The sequence below is a fragment of the Gadus macrocephalus genome, chromosome 13, assembly GCF_031168955.1.
Source record: "Gadus macrocephalus chromosome 13, ASM3116895v1".
In the NCBI taxonomy this organism is placed as follows: Eukaryota; Metazoa; Chordata; class Actinopteri; order Gadiformes; family Gadidae; genus Gadus; species Gadus macrocephalus.
This window is the reverse complement of record NC_082394.1, coordinates 107,603-127,359: the sequence shown is the minus strand read 5'-3', so window position 1 is coordinate 127,359 and position 19,757 is coordinate 107,603. Positions and strand designations below refer to the sequence as shown.

Genomic DNA, 19,757 nt, shown 5'->3' with positions numbered 1-19,757 from the left:
GTATCAGAAGGCCTAATTATTGGGCTACACTACAAACCACTTATGGTCTATACACGTTCATGTTATTCATATAGATATATGTAGTTTATTTAAGATAGATATCTTATTGAAAGTTTTATTTACACGAATATATTAGAAAAATATAAAGGTTTTGACCTCACTGTACCCTCACCAACATGGCACCTAAAGCGCTATACATTTTGTACACGTCACACGTGTTAAGGGTTGCTATGCAACATCAATGCGGTGTGAGGCAAAGTGAAGGCAAGGATTGTCGTTCTCAAAAGTCTCAACGTGTTAACCCCTCTCCGGCAGCAATCACCTTTTTCTTTTTGAATCTAGAATGCATGTCACTACACGAGAACAGGATTTACTGCCGCTACTGTAAGCGTCGCACTGGCGGAGGGCAGTTATGTGTGTCGCTTTCTGTAGAGTTCACGGATACATCTGTCCAACATCCATCCGGATTCCTCGACTGTGGTTCAGCTGATTGGCGGAGACATGGGGTCCGAGGCGGTGAAGGTGGTGGTCCGCTGCAGACCGCTGAACGGCCGGGAGAAGGCTCTCGGCTGCAGGATGGTGCTGTCCATGGACGTCCGCAACGGCCAGTGCTTCATCCAGAAGCCTGGGGCCACCGACGAGCCCGCGAAACAGTTTACTTTTGACGGCACCTACTTCATGGAGCAAACCACCGAGGAGATGTACAACGAAATTGCCTATCCGTTGGTTGAGGTGTGTATTTTTAGTCCCTTCCGATTTATTTTAAGGGAATAGGTACTGGGCACTGCTGGCAGTAACACAAAGCCTACACGCATAGGTCATGGGACACCTTTAATTGTGAATTTGAAACTCGACCACACGACCTGTTTCAATCTAGTAAGCTATGCCTGGTTTCCATAATGCCTTACTGTAAACCAGCTCCCATCGTTGGCGACCTCATTATTTACTAAAGCCACCAGCCTGTTGTATTCTTGTCATTTAGGCCAGGTTATGAATCCTCTGTAAACTAGACAGGCCCATCTAGTTTGGCAACAGGCATACCCTTATATTTACCCACAGTGAGTGGTTGTGCGGACGGAGGCCTCTTGCCCTAGGATGCAGAGGACCAGGGACGGTCATTGGGTCTGAACACAGGACCTTTCAGTCACCAGCAACCAAATCTGGGAGCCAGATTGGCTAAATCATGGTGAAAGCCCCTGCCCTATGGTGAGCTCTGTCTCCCCATGCTGTCCCCATGTGGTCAGGGGGTGACAGAGGGCTACAACGGGACCATCTTCGCCTACGGCCAGACGGGCAGTGGGAAGTCCTTCACCATGCAGGGGGTGCCGGAGCCGAACGCCCAGAGGGGGGTCATTCCCCGCGCCTTTGACCACATCTTCGAGAGCATTCAGGTAGATGAAAGACGCCCTGACTTCAACATGTCGGTGTGTTACCATAGACACTGTGGCAGAGTGCAGCTGTGGTGGTACCCGACCTCGTCAGTACAATATTTGGGTCTCCTGATACGCTTATGCGGTCACGGATGATTGTTGACTGGGCTTAAGAGGGTTGAAATAAATGATTAAGTAATAATTGCAAAGGTTTAAAAGGTTTTGTGAAGGGCTGATATTTGCAAACAGAAAGATCAGATTACTACTAAGTGTGGTGAGATGATGCAAATTGGGCTATTTTCTTCAACAACTTTCCGTTCTAGAAATAGATCCCTTGGCCTGAAGAGTTCGGAATCTAATAATACCTATAGCACTACCACTGTGCAAAAGCATATGTATTCTATTTCTCAAGTTCCCATTTGTGTGTGTGCGTGTGTGTGGTTGTGTGTGTGTGATCCACACTAGTGTGCAGAAAATGCCAAATTCTTAGTGAGGGCGTCATACCTGGAGATCTACAACGAGGAGGTCAGAGACCTGCTGGGCAGCGACCCCAAGCAGAGAATGGAGGTAACAGAACCAGAAGAGTTAAAATCGCCAAAGTTCAAAGTCTAGGCATCCCTGGGCAAGACTAGTAATATAGTAATGATGAGCCCATACATGTGTATACATATACCATCTATGTAATGTACTATACTACAGTATGGTAACATCAATGTATTGCCTATATGCAATGCAGGCACCTAAAAATAGTTATGATAGGTTAGGATCATCTTTATTATCCCCGTGGGGAAATCTGTCTTGGGCACAGTGCATCATTGCTTTCATAACATACACAGAGCGTACAACAAACAGACAAACCAACATTTTAACATTGACAACATGGAGCTTCATAGACTAATTGCGCTTTGCTGTATTGCATAATAATCGACAGTATGGGGATAAAGTGCAAGTGTTAATATTATATTGTATTGCATATTGCCCTATTGCACTAGAACTTGAGGATAAAGTGCTATGTGCTAAAGTGCTTAGTGCTAAAGTGCTTAGTGCTATGTGCTAAAGTGCTATGTGCTAAAGTGCTATGCGCTAAAGTGCTAACCTATTTATTGTGCTGAGTATTGTATGAAATCCTTTCCTAACTATGTTTGTTGTACACAGGTAATGGGTTAACCAAGCCATTGTATGTGCTTGGCACTTGTTTCTATGATTGTCTTTACTGTACCGAGATTGATATATTGTTGTTTCTCTGTCTTTTGGCAAATGTACTTATCGCTTTGGATGACAGCGTCTGCTGAATGTACATGGTCAATGGGATCATACTGTTTATATACCAATAGAAAGAACCCTGTTTGTGACTGCAGAACACACTCATTACCACCGAGAACAAAGGCTCTGCCTAATAGTAACTGATGGATCATCCATGCATCCCCCCATCAATATGGGTTTAAAACCTGTTATGATGCAATTGATGACATCTTCAGGTCAGGTTTTGATCCAAAACACATAATTAAGAAGTATATTGAATATATATATATGAATATAGCACACTTTGTGTGTGTGTGTGTGTGTGTGTGTGTGTGTGTGTGTGTGTGTGTGTGTGTGTGTGTGTGTGTGTGTGTGTGTGTGTGTGTGTGTGTGTGTGTGTGTGCGTGTCTCCATGTGTGTGTGTGTGTGTCTCCATGTGTGTGTGTGTGTGTGTTTTGGGGGGTGTGTGTGTGTGTCTGTGTGTTTTGGGGCGTGTGTCTGTGTGTGTGTCTGTGTGTGTGTGTGTTTGTGTGTCTGTGTTTTGGTGTGTGTGTGTGTGTCTGTGTTTTGGGGTGTGTGTGTCTGTGTTTCGGGGTGTGTGTGTGTGTGTGTGTGTCTGTGTTTTGGGGGGTGTGTGTGTGTGTGTGTGTGTGTGTGTCTGTGTTTCGGGTGTGTGTGTGTGTGTGTGTGTGTTTCTGTGTGTTTTGGGGCGTGTGTCTGTGTGTGTGTCTGTGTGTGTGTGTGTGTCTGTGTTTTGGTGTGTGTGTGTGTGTGTGTCTGTGTTTTGGGGTGTGTGTGTGTCTGTGTTTCGGGGTGTGTGTGTGTGTGTGTGTGTGTGTGTGTCTGTGTTTTGGGGTGTGTGTGTGTGTGTGTGTGTGTGTGTGTGTGTGTGTGTGTGTGTGTGTGTGTGTGTGTGTGTGTGTGTGTGTGTGTGTGTGTGTGTGTGTGTGTGTGTGTGTGTGTGTGTGTGTGGTCCCGTCAGCTGAAGGAGCACCCGGACCGGGGCGTGTACGTGCGGGAGCTGTCCCTGCACGCGGTGCACAGCGTGGGGGAGTGTGAGCGGCTGATGGAGCGCGGCTGGAGGGGCCGCTCCACGGCCTACACCCTGATGAACAAGGACTCCTCCCGCTCACACTCCATCTTCACCATCCACCTGGAGGTCTGCGGCACGGGTCAGCCACACACACACACACACACACACACACACACACACACACACACACACACACACACACACACACACACACACACACACACATGGAGACACACACACAAACACACACACACACACACACATGGAGACACACACACACACACACACTCCCCATACAGGCCATGATCCAGCTCAGGGTCATCGTGTGCGTGTGTGCATGCGTGTGTGCGTGCGTGTTTGTGTGTGTGTGTGCGTGCGTGCCTCCAGAAGAGGGCGGCGTGGACCGGCTGCGGGCGGGGAAGCTGAACCTGGTCGACCTCGCGGGCAGCGAGCGCCAGTCCAAGACGGGCGCCACCGGGGAGCGTCTGCGCGAGGCGGCCAAGATCAACCTGTCGCTGTCGGCGCTGGGCAACGTGATCTCGGCGCTGGTGGACGGGCGCTCGCGTCACGTGCCGTACCGCGACTCCAAGCTGACCCGGCTGCTGCAGGACTCGCTGGGGGGCAACACCTGCACCCTCATGGTGGCCTGCCTGTCGCCCGCCGACGACAGCTACGAGGAGAGCCTGAGCACGCTGCGCTACGCCCACCGCGCCAAGAGCATCCAGAACCGGCCGCGCCTCAACCAGGACCCCAAGGACGCCCTGCTGCGGCAGTACCGCCAGGAGATCCAGACCCTGAGGGAGCTGCTGGCCGGCGGGGGACCGCGGGACCCGCTCCCCCCCAGTGGGTCCGCTCTCCCTGGGTTGGGCTTTGATTTGGAGGGTTATGGCGCGTTTCCACTGCAGGGTGCGGAACGGATCGGATCTCAAAGGTGCGGGTCGGGTCGCGTTTCCACCGCCAAAAGTGGGCGTGACCCGGGCTTTGCCGTACCCGTTCCGGCCCCATTCTCGGGACTCCTCCGTTGCGGTACCCAAAACGAGACCAGACGCCTGAAAGGGTCCCGTGAAATTCTAGCTACACCCCCCCTCCGTTGATTGGTCGACAGAATCGTCACTTCCGGGTGACGCGGGGATAAAAACAAACAAACAGTAGCCTCAAGGTATTATTCTTTACAATTAACATGTCGCGTATAAAGCTTGCTTGGGCGAACAAGGAGGTGGAGACGTTCGTCTGCATTCTTGGGGAGGAAGACGTTGTTTACGATGTTTACGTAGCTGCCGCGGCGATCGACATCCGGCCTACCACCAAGGGGACTGTCGGCAGTGGAAACGCGACCTCGGAACTGAGCTGGGCTATACCGCCCCCTCCCTACCGCACCTTTGCGATCCAATCCGTTCCGCACCCTGCAGTGGAAACGCGGCATTAGGGTTAGGGTTAGGGTTAGGGTTAGGGTTAGGGGGGACTGAAGAGGGAGCGGCGTGTCACATAGGACCGCGGGTTAGAGTCGAACCCGGGTCACTGCAAGCTGCCGGTCAGAATCTAACCCGGGTCACTGCAAGCTGCCGGTCAGAATCTAACCCGGGTCACTACAAGCTGCCGGTCAGAATCTAACCCGGGTCACTGCAAGCTGCCGGTCAGAATCTAACCCGGGTCACTACAAGCTGCCGGTCAGAATCTAACCCGGGTCACTGCAAGCTGCCGGTCAGAATCTAACCCGGGTCACTGCAAGCTGCCGGTCAGAATCTAACCCGGGTCACTGCAAGCTGCCGGTCAGAATCTAACCCGGGTCACTACAAGCTGCCGGTCAGAATCTAACCCGGGTCACTGCAAGCTGCCGGTCAGAATCTAACCCGGGTAGCTACAAGCTGCCGGTCAGAATCTAACCCGGGTCACTAGTGAGACCTGGGATACACGCTGCAGTACTGACCTACCAGCAGCAGCAGCTCTGGGTCAACACAGGAAATGTTTGTTTTGTCTTTGGTTATTAGAATATTAATGTGTGTGTTTAACTTTGTAGACTTTGTCTGCTTAGTTTGCCTAGTCTGTTTTCGTCACAATCCAATCCTCTGAATGTGATTGATGTGATTGGTTGTTTGTTCCCCAGCTGGGCTGTCTGAAGGCTCTGATGCTGAGCAAGAGAGGCCCCACTCCAGTACTCTAGGCTCCAGCACTCTAGGCTCCAGCACTCTAGGCTCCAGCACTCTAGGCTCCAGCACTCTAGGCTCCAGGGCTGTAGGCTCCAGGGCTGCAGACTCCAGGACAACAGAGGCAGAGAAGGAGAAGATTAAACAGGTACCCGTACCAACCCCTATTGGACCACAGCCCTCTGCAGCCCAAACACACTGCACCCCCTCTCAGAGAACCACTGTGTATTACTTCATAAACCTTTATTTAATCAGCATTTATAGAACATTTGTCAATCTTATTGAGGTTGCGCAACTCGCAAGAGAGACCGGATAGAAGCAGAAACAACACAAACAGGAACATAACATGAACAACGACAAGAGAGACCGGATAGAAGCACAAACAGGAACATAACATGACAACAACGACAAGGGACAGAATTCAAGGCGATCCAACGCAGCAGCAGATCAGTTGTCTTTCCACCAATGACCTTCACATGGTCAGAGTGGGTGTAGAAGGTGACTGCGGCCCGCAGTTGGCCCGCAGGCCGCGAGTTTGAGAGCCCCGGTGTAGAAGGTGACCCGGCCCGCGTTGCGCTGTGTGCAGGAGTACGAGGAGAAGCTGAGCCGCCTGCAGGCCGAGTACAGCGCAGAGCAGCGGTCCAGAGCCCTCCTCCTGGAGGACATGGCTGCCCTCCGGCGAGCCTATGAGGGCCAGCTGGCCCGCCTGGAGCAGAGCGCTGGCAGCAGGGGGCGCTGTGGGCCAACGCTCGGTAGAGCTGCTGGATCTGTTCTGTTAAAGCTCAGGAAACACATCGTTGTTACACATATTGTCATTCTCACTCGCAATGTGTTGAGGTGCCATCTGTTCTTTTTTACGATGAATATTGGGGCATTTCACAGATGCTTAGGTAGGGCTTAGGTATCTTGCTCAAGGGTACCGGTGGGACCACTGCACTTCCCTCCCTTGTAGACTATGATGTACTTTGGTATGAGTTGGGCTGTGTTATTGAAAGGAGCTGTTGACTTTGTCTCTCTGTCAGAAAGCGCCCCGCCGATGAGCCAGGCACAGGAACTACCTGCTGCTAGGTCCTCCTCCAAGCAGGAAGTACAACGGGTAGGTCGGAGGTCATAGGAACACAATCCAGCCCCGGGAGTATCTACCATGCTCATGTGTCAGTATAGAGCAATACAATATAGGGTGCGTAGATATGGATTTTGCATACATAATATATATATTTATTTTTTCTTACTCATATTCAAGCTCTATTTGAATCTCTTTGTTACTAGTGTCCTGTAGTTCCTCCCGTGACCCCCTCATTTCCTGAGTCTGGGATTTACATAGAACCTCTTATTCACATCTAAACCAGCGATTATTGAGTGTGAGTGAGAGGGGTTAGGGATGTGAGCCCATACCCTCCTGTGCAGAGGTTAGGGATGTGAGCCCATACCCTCCTGTGCAGAGGTTAGGGATGTGAACCCATACCCTCCTGTGCAGGGGTTAGGGATGTGAACCCATACCCTCCTGTGCAGAGGTTAGGGATGTGAGCCCATACCCTCCTGTGCAGGGGTTAGGGATGTGAACCCATACCCTCCTGTGCAGAGGTTAGGGATGTGAGCCCATACCCTCCTGTGCAGGGGTTAGGGATGTGAACCCATACCCTCCTGTGCAGAGGTTAGGGTTAGGGATGTGAACCCATACCCTCCTGTGCAGAGGTTAGGGATGTGAACCCATACCCTCCTGTGCAGAGGTTAGGGATGTGAACCCATACCCTCCTGTGCAGAGGTTAGGGATGTGAGCCCATACCCTCCTGTGCAGAGGTTAGGGATGTGAGCCCATACCCTCCTGTGCAGAGGTTAGGGTTAGGGATGTGAACCCATACCCTCCTGTGCAGAGGTTAGGGATGTGAACCCATACCCTCCTGTGCAGAGGTTAGGGATGTGAGCCCATACCCTCCTGTGCAGAGGTTAGGGATGTGAGCCCATACCCTCCTGTGCAGAGGTTAGGGATGTGAGCCCATACCCTCCTGTGCAGAGGTTAGGGTTAGGGATGTGAACCCATACCCTCCTGTGCAGAGGTTAGGGATGTGAACCCATACCCTCCTGTGCAGAGGTTAGGGATGTGAACCCATACCCTCCTGTGCAGAGGAGCCCAGCGCCCGAGGTCCATGGAGAGGGAGGGGCATGTGGAGACCTTCCTGCCCCCCGACCAGGACCTGGACCAGGACCACTGGACCAAAGACACGCCCTCGAGCGGTACGCCCCCCCCCCCCCTAACCCTAACCCCTCCCCCCCCAAAGACACGCCCTCGAGCGGTACGCCCCCCCCCCCCAACCCCTCCCCCCCACAGACACGCCCTCGAGCGGTACGCCCCCCCCCCCCCTAACCCTAACCCCTCCCCCCCCAAAGACACGCCCTCGAGCGGTACGCCCCCCCCCCCCAACCCCTCCCCCCCACAGACACGCCCTCGAGCGGTACGCCCCCCCCCCCCCTAACCCTAACCCCTCCCCCCCCACAGACACGCCCTCGAGCGGTACGCCCCCCCCCCCCCAACCCCTCCCCCCCACAGACACGCCCTCGAGCGGTACGCCCCCCCCCCCCCCAACCCTAACCCCTCCCCCCCACAGACACGCCCTCGAGCGGTACGCCCCCCCCCCCCCAACCCTAACCCCTCCCCCCCACAGACACGCCCTCGAGCGGTAAGCCGGTGTGTGTGTGTATTCGTCTGATGATGTCTGTGTGTGTTTGTATAATGTGTGTGTAATGATGTGTGTGCTTGTGTGTATGTTTGATGTTTGTGTGATGCCGTGTGTGTGTGATGGTGTGTGTGTGTGATGGTGTGTGTGTGTGATGGTGTGTGTGTGTGTGTGTGTGCACTGTGCAGGCTGCAGCAGCTGGAGCAGCAGGTGGTGGGGGGGGAGCAGGCCATGAACCCAGAGCTGCGGCAACGGCAGCGGCAGAGGAAGAGGCTGGCCGACCAGAGGAAGCTGCAGCTCATCACGGCGCTGGGGGAGGGCGGCGAGGAGGGGGACAGCGTCATGCTGCGGGTCTACGACTCCATCCAGGACGAGCTGCACGCCAAGGGCCAGCTGCTCACCCGCATCCAGGCCAAGGTGAGCCCGCCGGGCCCTGCCTCAACCCGGGTCCTGGCCTCAGCCCGGGCCCGGGGTCAGGCCGGGCCCCGGGGTGAGGCAGGGCCCCGGGGTGAGGCAGGGCCCCGGGCTGAGGCAGGGCCCCGGGGTGAGGCAGGGCCCCGGGGTGAGGCAGGGCCCCGGGCTGAGGCAGGGCCCCGGGGTGAGGCAGGGCCCCGGGCTGAGGCAGGGCCCCGGGGTGAGGCAGGGCCCCGGGGTGAGGCAGGGCCCCGGGGTGAGGCAGGGCCCCGGGCTGAGGCAGGGCCCCGGGGTGAGGCAGGGCCCCGGGGTGAGGCAGGGCCCCGGGCTGAGGCAGGGCCCCGGGCTGAGGCAGGCCCCGAGGGGAGCCTGTTGGGCCCTGAGGGGAAGGGGGAACCAGACGCTCTGGGTGGAGGTTTGATGCTCTGGAGGTTTGATGCTCTGTGGAGGTTTGATGCTCTGGAGGTTTGATGCTCTGTGGAGGTTTGATGCTCTGTGGAGGTTTGATGCTCTGGAGGTTTGATGCTCTGGAGGTTTGATGCTCTGTGGAGGTTTGATGCTCTGGAGGTTTGATGCTCTGTGGAGGTTTGATGCACTGCGGAGGTTTGATGCTCTGTGGAGGTTTGATGCTCTGGAGGTTTGATGCTCTGGAGGTTTGATGCTCTGTGGAGGTTTGATGCTCTGTGGAGGTTTGATGCTCTGGAGGTTTGATGCTCTGGAGGTTTGATGCTCTGGAGGTTTGATGCTCTGGAGGTTTGATGCTCTGGAGGTTTGATGCTCTGTGGAGGTTTGATGCTCTGCGGTGGTTTGATGCTCTGGAGGTTTGATGCTCTGTGAAGGTTTGATGCTCTGTGGAGGTTTGATGCGCTGGAGGTTTGATGCTCTGTGGAGGTTTGATGCTCTGGAGGTTTGATGCTCTGGAGGTTTGATGCTCTGTGGAGGTTTGATGCTCTGGAGGTTTGATGCTCTGGAGGTTTGATGCTCTGTGGAGGTTTGATGCTCTGTGGAGGTTTGATGCTCTGGAGGTTTGATGCTCTGGAGGTTTGATGCTCTGGAGGTTTGATGCTCTGGAGGTTTGATGCTCTGTGGAGGTTTGATGCTCTGCGGTGGTTTGATGCTCTGGAGGTTTGATGCTCTGTGAAGGTTTGATGCTCTGTGGAGGTTTGATGCGCTGGAGGTTTGATGCTCTGTGGAGGTTTGATGCTCTGGAGGTTTGATGCTCTGGAGGTTTGATGCTCTGTGGAGGTTTGATGCTCTGTGGAGGTTTGATGCTCTGTGGAGGTTTGATGCTCTGTGGAGGTTTGATGCTCTGGAGGTTTGATGCTCTGGAGGTTTGATGCTCTGGAGGTTTGATGCTCTGTGGAGGTTTGATGCTCTGTGGAGGTTTGATGCTCTGGAGGTTTGATGCTCTGTGGAGGTTTGATGCTCTGGAGGTTTGATGCTCTGTGGAGGTTTGATACTCTGGAGGTTTGATGTTCTGGAGGTTTGATGTTCTGGAGGTTTGATGCTCTGTGGAGGTTTGATGCTCTGTGGAGGTTTGATGCTCTGTGGAGGTTTGATGCTCTGTGGAGGTTTGATGCTCTGTGGAGGTTTGATGCTCTGTGGAGGTTTGATGCTCTGTGAAGGTTTGATGCTCTGTGGAGGTTTGATGCTCTGTGGAGGTTTGATGCTCTGGAGGTTTGATGCTCTGTGGAGGTTTGATGCTCTGGAGGTTTGATGCTCTGGAGGTTGGATGCTCTGTGGAGGTTTGATGCTCTGTGGAGGTTTGATGCTCTGTGGAGGTTTGATGCTCTGGAGGTTTGATGCTCTGGAGGTTTGATGCTCTGTGGAGGTTTGATGCTCTGGAGGTTTGATGCTCTGGAGGTTTGATGCTCTGTGGAGGTTTGATGCTCTGTGGAGGTTTGATGCTCTGTGGAGGTTTGATGCTCTGTGGAGGTTTGATGCTCTGCGGAGGTTTGATGCTCTACGAGGTTTGATGCTCTGTGGAGGTTTGATGCTCTGTGAAGGTTTGATGCTCTGGAGGTTTGATGCTCTGTGGAGGTTTGATGCTCTGTGGAGGTTTGATGCTCTGTGGAGGTTTGATGCTCTGTGGAGGTTTGATGCTCTGTGGAGGTTTGATGCTCTGTGGAGGTTTGATGCTCTGTGGAGGTTTGATGCTCTGGAGGTTTGATGCTCTGTGGAGGTTTGATGCTCTGGAGGTTTGATGCTCTGGAGGTTTGATGCTCTGTGGAGGTTTGATTTTGGTTCGTTGGTTTTTCACCACGCTTTAATGTCTCAGAATACATTTTGTATGATATAAATAATGGTCTTAATTATTTTAATAATCATCCTATTGCATTTAACTTTCAAATCGTGATATCTTACATCATTTTTATTGGATCCAAATAAAGCTCATGTAATTTAGATTTATTTGAACTTTTTGATTAAATATCCTGCTACTACTAATACCACTCTTATGGTATGAAGTAGTAGTATTACCATCCCGAATATCGCCAATGATCGTGCATGCAAGTCATATTTATTTTAGGAAAGTAAAGCAGAAATACTTGAATGTAGGACTCAGCGTTAGGGTATATATTGGTACGAATACTGCCGATGGCTGGTTGTTGCAAAAACATGAGTTTTGTGAACTTAATGCGTTAGTTTAAAGCCGCCAAGCTGGAGATCCGAGACCTGCAGGCGGAGTTCGAGGTGGAGAGGAACGACTACCTGGCCACCGTCCGCCGGCTGGAGCGGGAGGCGCTGCTGCACAACGGACTGCTGCAGCGCATGGCGCCCCTGGTGCGCAGGGACTGCAACTACAACAACCTGGACGCCCTGCAGCGGGAGGCCTGCTGGGACGAGGACAGCGCCACCTGGAGGCTGCCGGACGTCGTGGTGCAGAAGACCTCCCTGCCTTCAGGTGAGACCGTCTTTATAGAGGCTGGGGTTAGGCATAATAACATATGATATAACCCTAACCTTTATAGAGGCTGGGGTTAGGCATAATAACATGATATAACCCTAACCTTTATAGAGGCTGGGGTTAGACATAATAACATAATATAACCCTAACCCTTTATAGAGGCTGGGGTTAGACATAATAACATAATATAACCCTAACCCTTTATAGAGGCTGGGGTTAGACATAATAACATAATATAACTAGGGCTGGGCGATATATCGAATATATGCGATGTATCGCGAGATGTTCTCCAGGGGATGTATAAAATGCCCCTGTCGCGAACATCGAATACAAATTGGCACGTAATGTTTATTTTTGCTGCCGCCGGCATACTCATTGTGCGTTCACACCAAACGCGATAGGGCGACAAAATCCCATATAAAGTGAACGTAGACGCGTATTGGGCGAATTCTTCGCGAGAGAAAACCAAGTTTTGATTTGTCGCGCCACACTTTCGCTGTGCAGAGGCGAGCGCGTTCACGAGGATTTGTGGCGCGACAAAGTTGAAATGTATTTTCATTTCTCGTGATGACAGCCAATCAGCGTTCAACAGCGTGGTCACTGAGTGACATATGTAACGTAAACAGCCAATCAGCGTTCAACCGTCAAACTCAGTGCAGTCCGGGGTGAACTGCAGCATGGAGGAGAAAGTGATTGTTGCCGTTTGCGACTCCCGGAGCTCTATATATAATAGTATATAATATAATATAATTGTATAATATCAAAAGCTCGCGTCCGACGTCTCTCCCTCTTCCACAAAAGGTAAAGACATGCAATGGCACAAACACACTCACTCCCCCCGCCCGTTGCGAGTCCGCGAGATTCTCATGGACGCGCGTGTGTGACGTAGTCTGGACGGCGCGCTGCTGTAGGTGTGTCTCCGACCGGTGAGTGAGAACAGCGAGAGAGAAAAAGGATGGAAACTGAGGATTTGGTTTTGAAAAAGAATAGCATTGGATCCGTCGTCTGGCAGTGTATATATAATAATTATTATTAACAGTTAATAAATAATTAACGGTTTGAATAAATGCTGTGTTGGTAAATCTAACTTGCTGTGATTTTCCTTTTCTTATGTGCAAGTTCTAAATTGTTCCAATACAAAGCACTAATGAGTTTAAACAATCTGTTGTTTCATGTAATCTACATGCAGACTTATATTTCAGGAATACTAGAATTATTACTGACGTAACATTATGCCAGACATGGTTGAATCGAGCATTTATGATGTGCTCTAGAGGAGATTCAAAATATATCGAGATATATATCGTGTATCGAGATATAGTAAAAATATATCGAGATATTCATTTTGGCCCATATCGCCCAGCCCTAAATATAACCCTAACCTTTATAGAGGCTGGGGTTAGACATAATAACATATGATATAACCCTAACCCTTTATAGAGGCTGGGGTTAGACATAATAACATAATATAACCCTAACCTTTATAGAGGCTGGGGTTAGACATAATAACATAATATAACCCTAACCTTTATAGAGGCTGGGGTTAGACATAATAACATAATATAACCCTAACCCTTTATAGAGCCTGGGGTTAGACATAATAACATAATATAACCCTAACCCTTTATAGAGGCTGGGGTTAGACATAATAACATAATATAACCCTAACCCTTTATAGAGGCTGGGGTTAGACATAATAACATAATATAACCCTAACCTTTATAGAGGCTGGGGTTAGACATAATAACATAATATAACCCTAACCTTTATAGAGGCTGGGGTTAGACATAATAACATAATATAACCCTAACCCTTTATAGAGGCTGGGGTTAGACATAATAACATAATATAACCCTAACCTTTATAGAGGCTGGGGTTAGACATAATAACATAATATAACCCTAACCCTTTATAGAGGCTGGGGTTAGACATAATAACATAATATAACCCTAACCTTTATAGAGGCTGGGGTTAGACATAATAACATAATATAACCCTAACCTTTATAGAGGCTGGGGTTAGACATAATAACATAATATAACCCTAACCCTTTATAGAGGCTGGGGTTAGGCATAATAACATATGATATAACCCTAACCCTTTATAGAGGCTGGGGTTAGACATAATAACATAATATAACCCTAACCCTTTATAGAGGCTGGGGTCAGACATAATAACATAATATAACCCTAACCTTTATAGAGGCTGGGGTTAGACATAATAACATAATATAACCCTAACCTTTATAGAGGCTGGGGTTAGACATAACATAATATAACCCTAACCCTTTATAGAGGCTGGGGTTAGGCATAATAACATAATATAACCCTAACCTTTATAGAGGCTGGGGTTAGACATAATAACATAATATAACCCTAACCTTTATAGAGGCTGGGGTTAGACATAATAACATAATATAACCCTAACCTTTATAGAGGCTGGGGTTAGACATAATAACATAATATAACCCTAACCCTTTATAGAGGCTGGGGTCAGACATAATAACATAATATAACCCTAACCCTTATAGAGGCTGGGGTTAGACATAATAACATAATATAACCCTAACCCTATTCTTCTCCCCCCCCCCCCTCCCCAGCTGTGCCCCCCCCCACCCAGAGGACCAAGGCCCGGCGCGTCTCAGCAGCAGACGCAAGGGAGGACTACATGGTGTGTGTGTGTGTGTGTGTGTGTGTGTGTGTGTGTGTGTGTGTGTGTGTGTGTGCGTGTGCGTGTTCCGACCAATGGGGTGCCTTCAGTAGGGATGGGCGATATGGCCTAAAATCCATTTTGCGATATACATGCAACCTATTGCGATAACGATATATATCACGATATATAAATCATAATAGAACCATTTCAGAACAGGTTACATAGACTCTAAGGAAAGCTAAACTGCTAAATGTATGTCGTTTTGAGAACATTTATTGTGCAAAACTAATCATACAACATAATGTTGTAGCTGCAGAGACTTTAAAAAAGAAAAAAATCTTCTGTGTAATGACGTATACTTCTCTTAATGAAATAAAAATTGGTGGTGTCTTAATAAAGAATAATAAAGAAACGGATACTGTGAATTAGGGAAATACGTCCAGTATTAGGCATGGCTATTTTAAATAAAGAAAAATCTTCCAAGTGTGTGCACAGATACCAATAAGTGGAAAATTAACGCAGATCATTTTGAAATGAACATGAAATGAGAGCAATCACCAGCTCCTCCGTTTCGCTTTCAGCCATATTTACTTAGATGACGATGATGCGTTGAAGCCGGTTGGAGCTCATGGCTCTTTAAATTCCGCGGGTCGCGGACGATGCGTTGCAGCCGGTTGCAGCTCGTGGCTCTTTAAATTCTGCGGGTCGCGGACGATGCGTTGCAGCCGGTTGCAGCTCGTGGCTCTTTAAATTCCGCGGGTCGCGGACGATGCGTTGCAGCCGGTTGCAGCTCGTGGCTCTTTATATTTCGCGAGTCATGGATAGATCGCGTCAAACATACATTATCGCGATAGAGCAATATAACTAAAATCTCTATCGTAGGCCATTTTTTATCGTTTATATCGTATATCGTTTATATCGCGCATTCCTAGCCTTCAGCAGACTAACCTGTGTCTCCTTAACCAATGGGGGCGGCCGGTGTTAGGGCGAGGAGGACCGGTACAAGGCGTTGCTGAACCCTAACCCTAACCCTAACCCTAACCCTAACCTGTGTTAGGGCGAGGAGGACCGGTACAAGGCGTTGCTGAACCGCAGCAACAGTGAGAACATCGCCACCAACTACTTCAGGTCCACCAGAGCCAGCCAGCTGCTGGGGGGAGAGCCCTGCAAGGCTCTGGGTGAGGACTGCCGCGGGCCGGGCTGCATGGGGGACACATTGGAAGGGTTAGGGCTAGGGCTAACCCTAACCCTGCATGGGGGACACATAGGAAGGGTTAGGGCTAGGGCTAACCCTGCGTGGGGGACACATTGGAAGGGTTAGGGCTAGGGCTAACCCTAACCCTGCATGGGGGACACATTGGAAGGGTTAGGGCTAGGGCTAACCCTAACCCTGCGTGGGGGATACATAGGAAGGGTTAGGGCTAACCCTAACCCTGCATGGGGGACACATAGGAAGGGTTAGGGCTAGGGCTAACCCTAACCCTAACCCTGCGTGGGGGACACATAGGAAGGGTTAGGGCTAACCCTAACCCTGCATGGGGGACACATAGGAAGGGTTAGGGCTAGGGCTAACCCTGCGTGGGGGACACATAGGAAGGGTTAGGGCTAGGGCTAACCCTAACCCTGCATGGGGGACACATAGGAAGGGTTAGGGCTAGGGCTAACCCTAACCCTAACCCTGCATGGGGGACACATAGGAAGGGTTAGGGCTAACCCTAACCCTGCATGGGGGACACATAGGAAGGGTTAGGGCTAGGGCTAACCCTGCGTGGGGGACACATAGGAAGGGTTAGGGCTAGGGCTAACCCTATAGAAGGTGGTGAGGTCATATTGGTCATTTTCCAGAAGGAACGGGAATTCACATGGAATCAGGGGCGGTCGATGGCAAACCCGATATCATTTTATCAATGGTAGATGCAGAACAATTGTATTTAATATATTTTATTACATTCTGTGAAGATTATAGCCACATACTGCCCTGCGTGTTTGGTTTGGCTGCGCTCCAGCGGAGTACGTCTGTTTTCCCTGTGTGGTCCGGAAGGGGGCAGTCTACCGTCGACCTGAATCAACGCACCGTTCACGAGCCACTGAGCACCACTGACAACATGTGTGTGTGGGTTAGGGTTAGGGTTTGCCCTAACCCTATCCCTAACCCTATTGTGTTAAAGGGTTAGGTTAGGGCCTAACCCTTCAACACAATAGGGTTAGCCCTAGCCCTAACCCTATTGTGTTAAAGGGTTAGGGTTAGGGCTAACCCTAACCCTTTAACACAATAGGGTTAGGGTTAACCCTAGCCCTATTGTGTTGAAGCTGATCCCTGTTCTGCCCCTCTCCCCCCCAGCCGCCCACTCTTCCCCCCCAGCCGGCCGCATGGGGCCCCCGACCGGCAGCAGTGACAGCGGCCCAGTGGGGGGGCCAGACACCGGCCCCCCCAGGCCCTTCAGGCTGGAGTCCCTGGAGGCCCCTGGCCCCAACGGCAGCCGGGCCCGGAGGAAGAAGAGCAGAACGCACCTCCCCTTCGACGGGAACTTAGAGTAGGGCCCTCGTCCCGGGTCCGGGTCCCGGGTGCGCTACCGGGCCCTGGACCCGAGGGGGCTCCCGGGCCCTGGACCCGGGGGGGTGGGGGGGCTACCGGGGAGGTCCTGGGCCGTAATGGAACCAGCCTGAGACCCCCGGCACCTGATGGTGTGTGATGCTTGTTTGTAATTGAACTGATGATAAACCAGACTTATACACTGAGGACCTCACAGCCCGGGATCTAGAGGGCTGTGGTACCAGACTCTGATCTAGAGGGCTGTGGTACCAGACTCTGATCTAGAGGGCTGTGGTACCAGACTCTGATCTAGAGGGCTGTGGTACCAGACTCTGATCTAGAGGGCTGTGGTACCAGACTCTGATCTAGAGGGCTGTGGTACCAGACTCTGATCTAGAGGGCTGTGGTACCAGACTCTGATCTAGAGGGCTGTGGTACCAGACTCTGATCTAGAGGGCTGTGGTACCAGACTCTGATCTAGAGGGCTGTGGTACCAGACTCTGATCTAGAGGGCTGTGGTATGACAGACAGACACACGTTCTACATGTGAGGGTCATGTGATGACGCTGAACTCCTACAGTTGTTCAGTGGATTAGCCCTCCCTCTGTGATGCCTGCAGAGTGTACCCCATGGGTGGTTATTACTGAAGAGCCCGGTGACCCCCTCTCCTCTGGGGTCACCGTGGTGTCAGACCCGTGTACCCCGCCCCCCCCCCCCCCCCTTGGAGGGAGACGTGTTGAGAGGTGGTGAGGGAGGCGGTGTGGCGTGCGCTGTCTTGTTTCCTGTCCGGTGCGGTCGGCGCAGGTGCATTTGGGGTCCTGGACCGGTCAGGCTGATACAGGCTCTATAGACGCTGTTGTTGCTGTTCGTAAATATAAAGGCCAGACTTTAGCGCCTATATTCATGCACATGTAAACATTGGGTCATTTAGAAAACGCTTTTGATCAAATGCAGTAATCTATTATTAAGGCCCGACTAGGGGCGGGCCTGTTGATTCAGGGTCGTACCGGTGGACAACAGACAACCGAGAACGTTCCTCTATGTTACAGCATGTAACCATGCTGTTAGGCATCTAACTCTAACAGCATCTAACCCTAACAGCATGTCATGTTAGATTATGGAGGGAGATGGCTCAGGGTGGAGGCTGAGTAGGGGCTGAGTAGCCAGAGACCTGTTCTACTCCGGCTGTGGGTTGGGTGATACTGTACTGAGTGATGTTTTTGTTGCCGTGGATACCAACAGTAACTCTGGTTACTTCCACATCTACAAAGATGGGTCAGGCCAATTGGAGTGTCCTTATCTAACCCGTCTGTATGGGAGTGAGTGACTTTGATGCGATGCGACATGAATTCAGGAACAGAGGTGAGAGGTCAAAGCATGTGTATAAAATTAGTTAAACAAACAAAGGTTACAATCGTTGTGATCCAGATGACCGATAGTGGCCCGTACCTGTCTCACCCCCCTCCCCAGTCCAGTGACCCCTAACCCTAACCCTATCCAGATGACCGATAGTGGCCCGTACCTGTCTCACCCCCCTCCCCAGTCCAGATGACCGATAGTGGCCCGTACCTGTCTAACCCCCCTCCCCAGTCCAGATGACCGATAGTGGCCCGTACCTGTCTCACCCCCCTCCCCAGTCCAGATGACCGATAGTGGCCCGTACCTGTCTCTGTCTCACCCCCCTCCCCAGTCCAGATGACCGATAGTGGCCCGTACCTGTCTCACCCCCCTCCCCAGTCCAGATGACCGATAGTGGCCCCGTACCTGTCTAACCCCCCTCCCCAGTCCAGATGACCGATAGTGGCCCGTACCTGTCTCTGTCTCACCCCCCTCCCCAGTCCAGATGACCGATAGTGGCCCGTACCTGTCTCACCCCCCTCCCCAGTCCAGATGACCGATAGTGGCCCGTACCTGTCTCTGTCTAACCCCCCTCCCCAGTCCAGATGACCGATAGTGGCCCGTACCTGTCTCACCCCCCTCCCCAGTCCAGATGACCGATAGTGGCCCGTACCTGTCTCACCCCCCTCCCCAGTCCAGATGACCGATAGTGGCCCGTACCTGTCTCACCCCCCTCCCCAGTCCAGATGACCGATAGTGGCTACCCTAACCCTCCCCAGTGAATCCTTGCCCCTGCTCCCTGTCTGCGTCGGTCGTGTTTCTCGGCAGCTGTGGCCTGATTTCCCGGCTCATTGTTCACTACGACAGTCCAGCAGCGAGGCCCTGGTGTCGGTTTCAAAACATGACACCCCTTGGTTACGAAGGACAATGCCCTTCACCACGCGGCCAGCCAGCAGATCGTTCTCCTCCCCTAATCCAGGCCGGCACGCCAACTCAAGAATTCCCGACAGGCTAATTACATAAGCTAATCACCGTTCCTTTAGACGTGGTCGACGGGAGACCTAGATCCCTAGCATCTCCAGCGACCCACGCCAAAGGGGGGGGGGGGGTAGAAATGGAAGAAGGCGTGGCTAGGTAGGCTGCGGCTCCAAGCTGGGGATAACAGCGGACAGCGGGGAGGGACTACTCACTGGGAGCTGGGTGTAATGTGGGGAAGCTGAACAGCACTGCAGTCAGGAAGCCCTGAAGGAATTAAAGCACTTCAGGCTAATCCCACCAGAGGCCTAGGGTTAGGGCAGGAGTATGAAGGGTTAGTTAGGGTTAGGGTTAGGGTTAGGGTTAGGGTTAGGGCAGGAGTATGAAGGGTTAGTTGTCCATTGTGCTCCAGAGATTATCCGTTGGATTGACGGGTCGTTGGAAACACAATCGACCCGTCAGGATTAGCTTTCCTA

At 51.6% G+C, this 19,757-nt stretch overlaps 1 protein-coding gene across 1 annotated transcript; it reads left to right on the top strand.

Moving 5' to 3' along the window:
* Positions 1–146: 146 nt before the first annotated feature.
* Positions 147–19,585, top strand: kif17 (kinesin family member 17). Its single transcript, XM_060069828.1, has 15 exons — positions 147–732; positions 1,245–1,391; positions 1,836–1,937; positions 3,595–3,784; positions 4,033–4,724; positions 5,504–5,516; positions 5,750–5,937; positions 6,376–6,687; positions 6,742–6,885; positions 7,915–8,024; positions 8,653–8,881; positions 11,522–11,780; positions 14,383–14,453; positions 15,493–15,613; positions 16,777–19,585. The coding sequence occupies exons 1-15, from the start codon at positions 502–504 to the stop codon at positions 16,971–16,973; spliced, it is 3,006 nt and encodes a 1,001-aa protein (XP_059925811.1). The 5' UTR covers positions 147–501; the 3' UTR covers positions 16,974–19,585.
* Positions 19,586–19,757: the final 172 nt, after the last annotated feature.

Coding starts and splice junctions, on each gene's coding strand:
- kif17 (XM_060069828.1), top strand. CDS start 502: ATGGGGTCCGAGGCGGTGAAGGTGGTGGTCCGCTGCAGACCGCTGAAC. Junction 3,785..4,032: donor CCTGGAGGTCTGCGGCACGG/GTCAGCCACACA, acceptor GCGTGCCTCCAG/AAGAGGGCGGCGTGGACCGG. Junction 6,688..6,741: donor ACAGATGCTTAGGTAGGGCT/TAGGTATCTTGC, acceptor CCTCCCTTGTAG/ACTATGATGTACTTTGGTAT.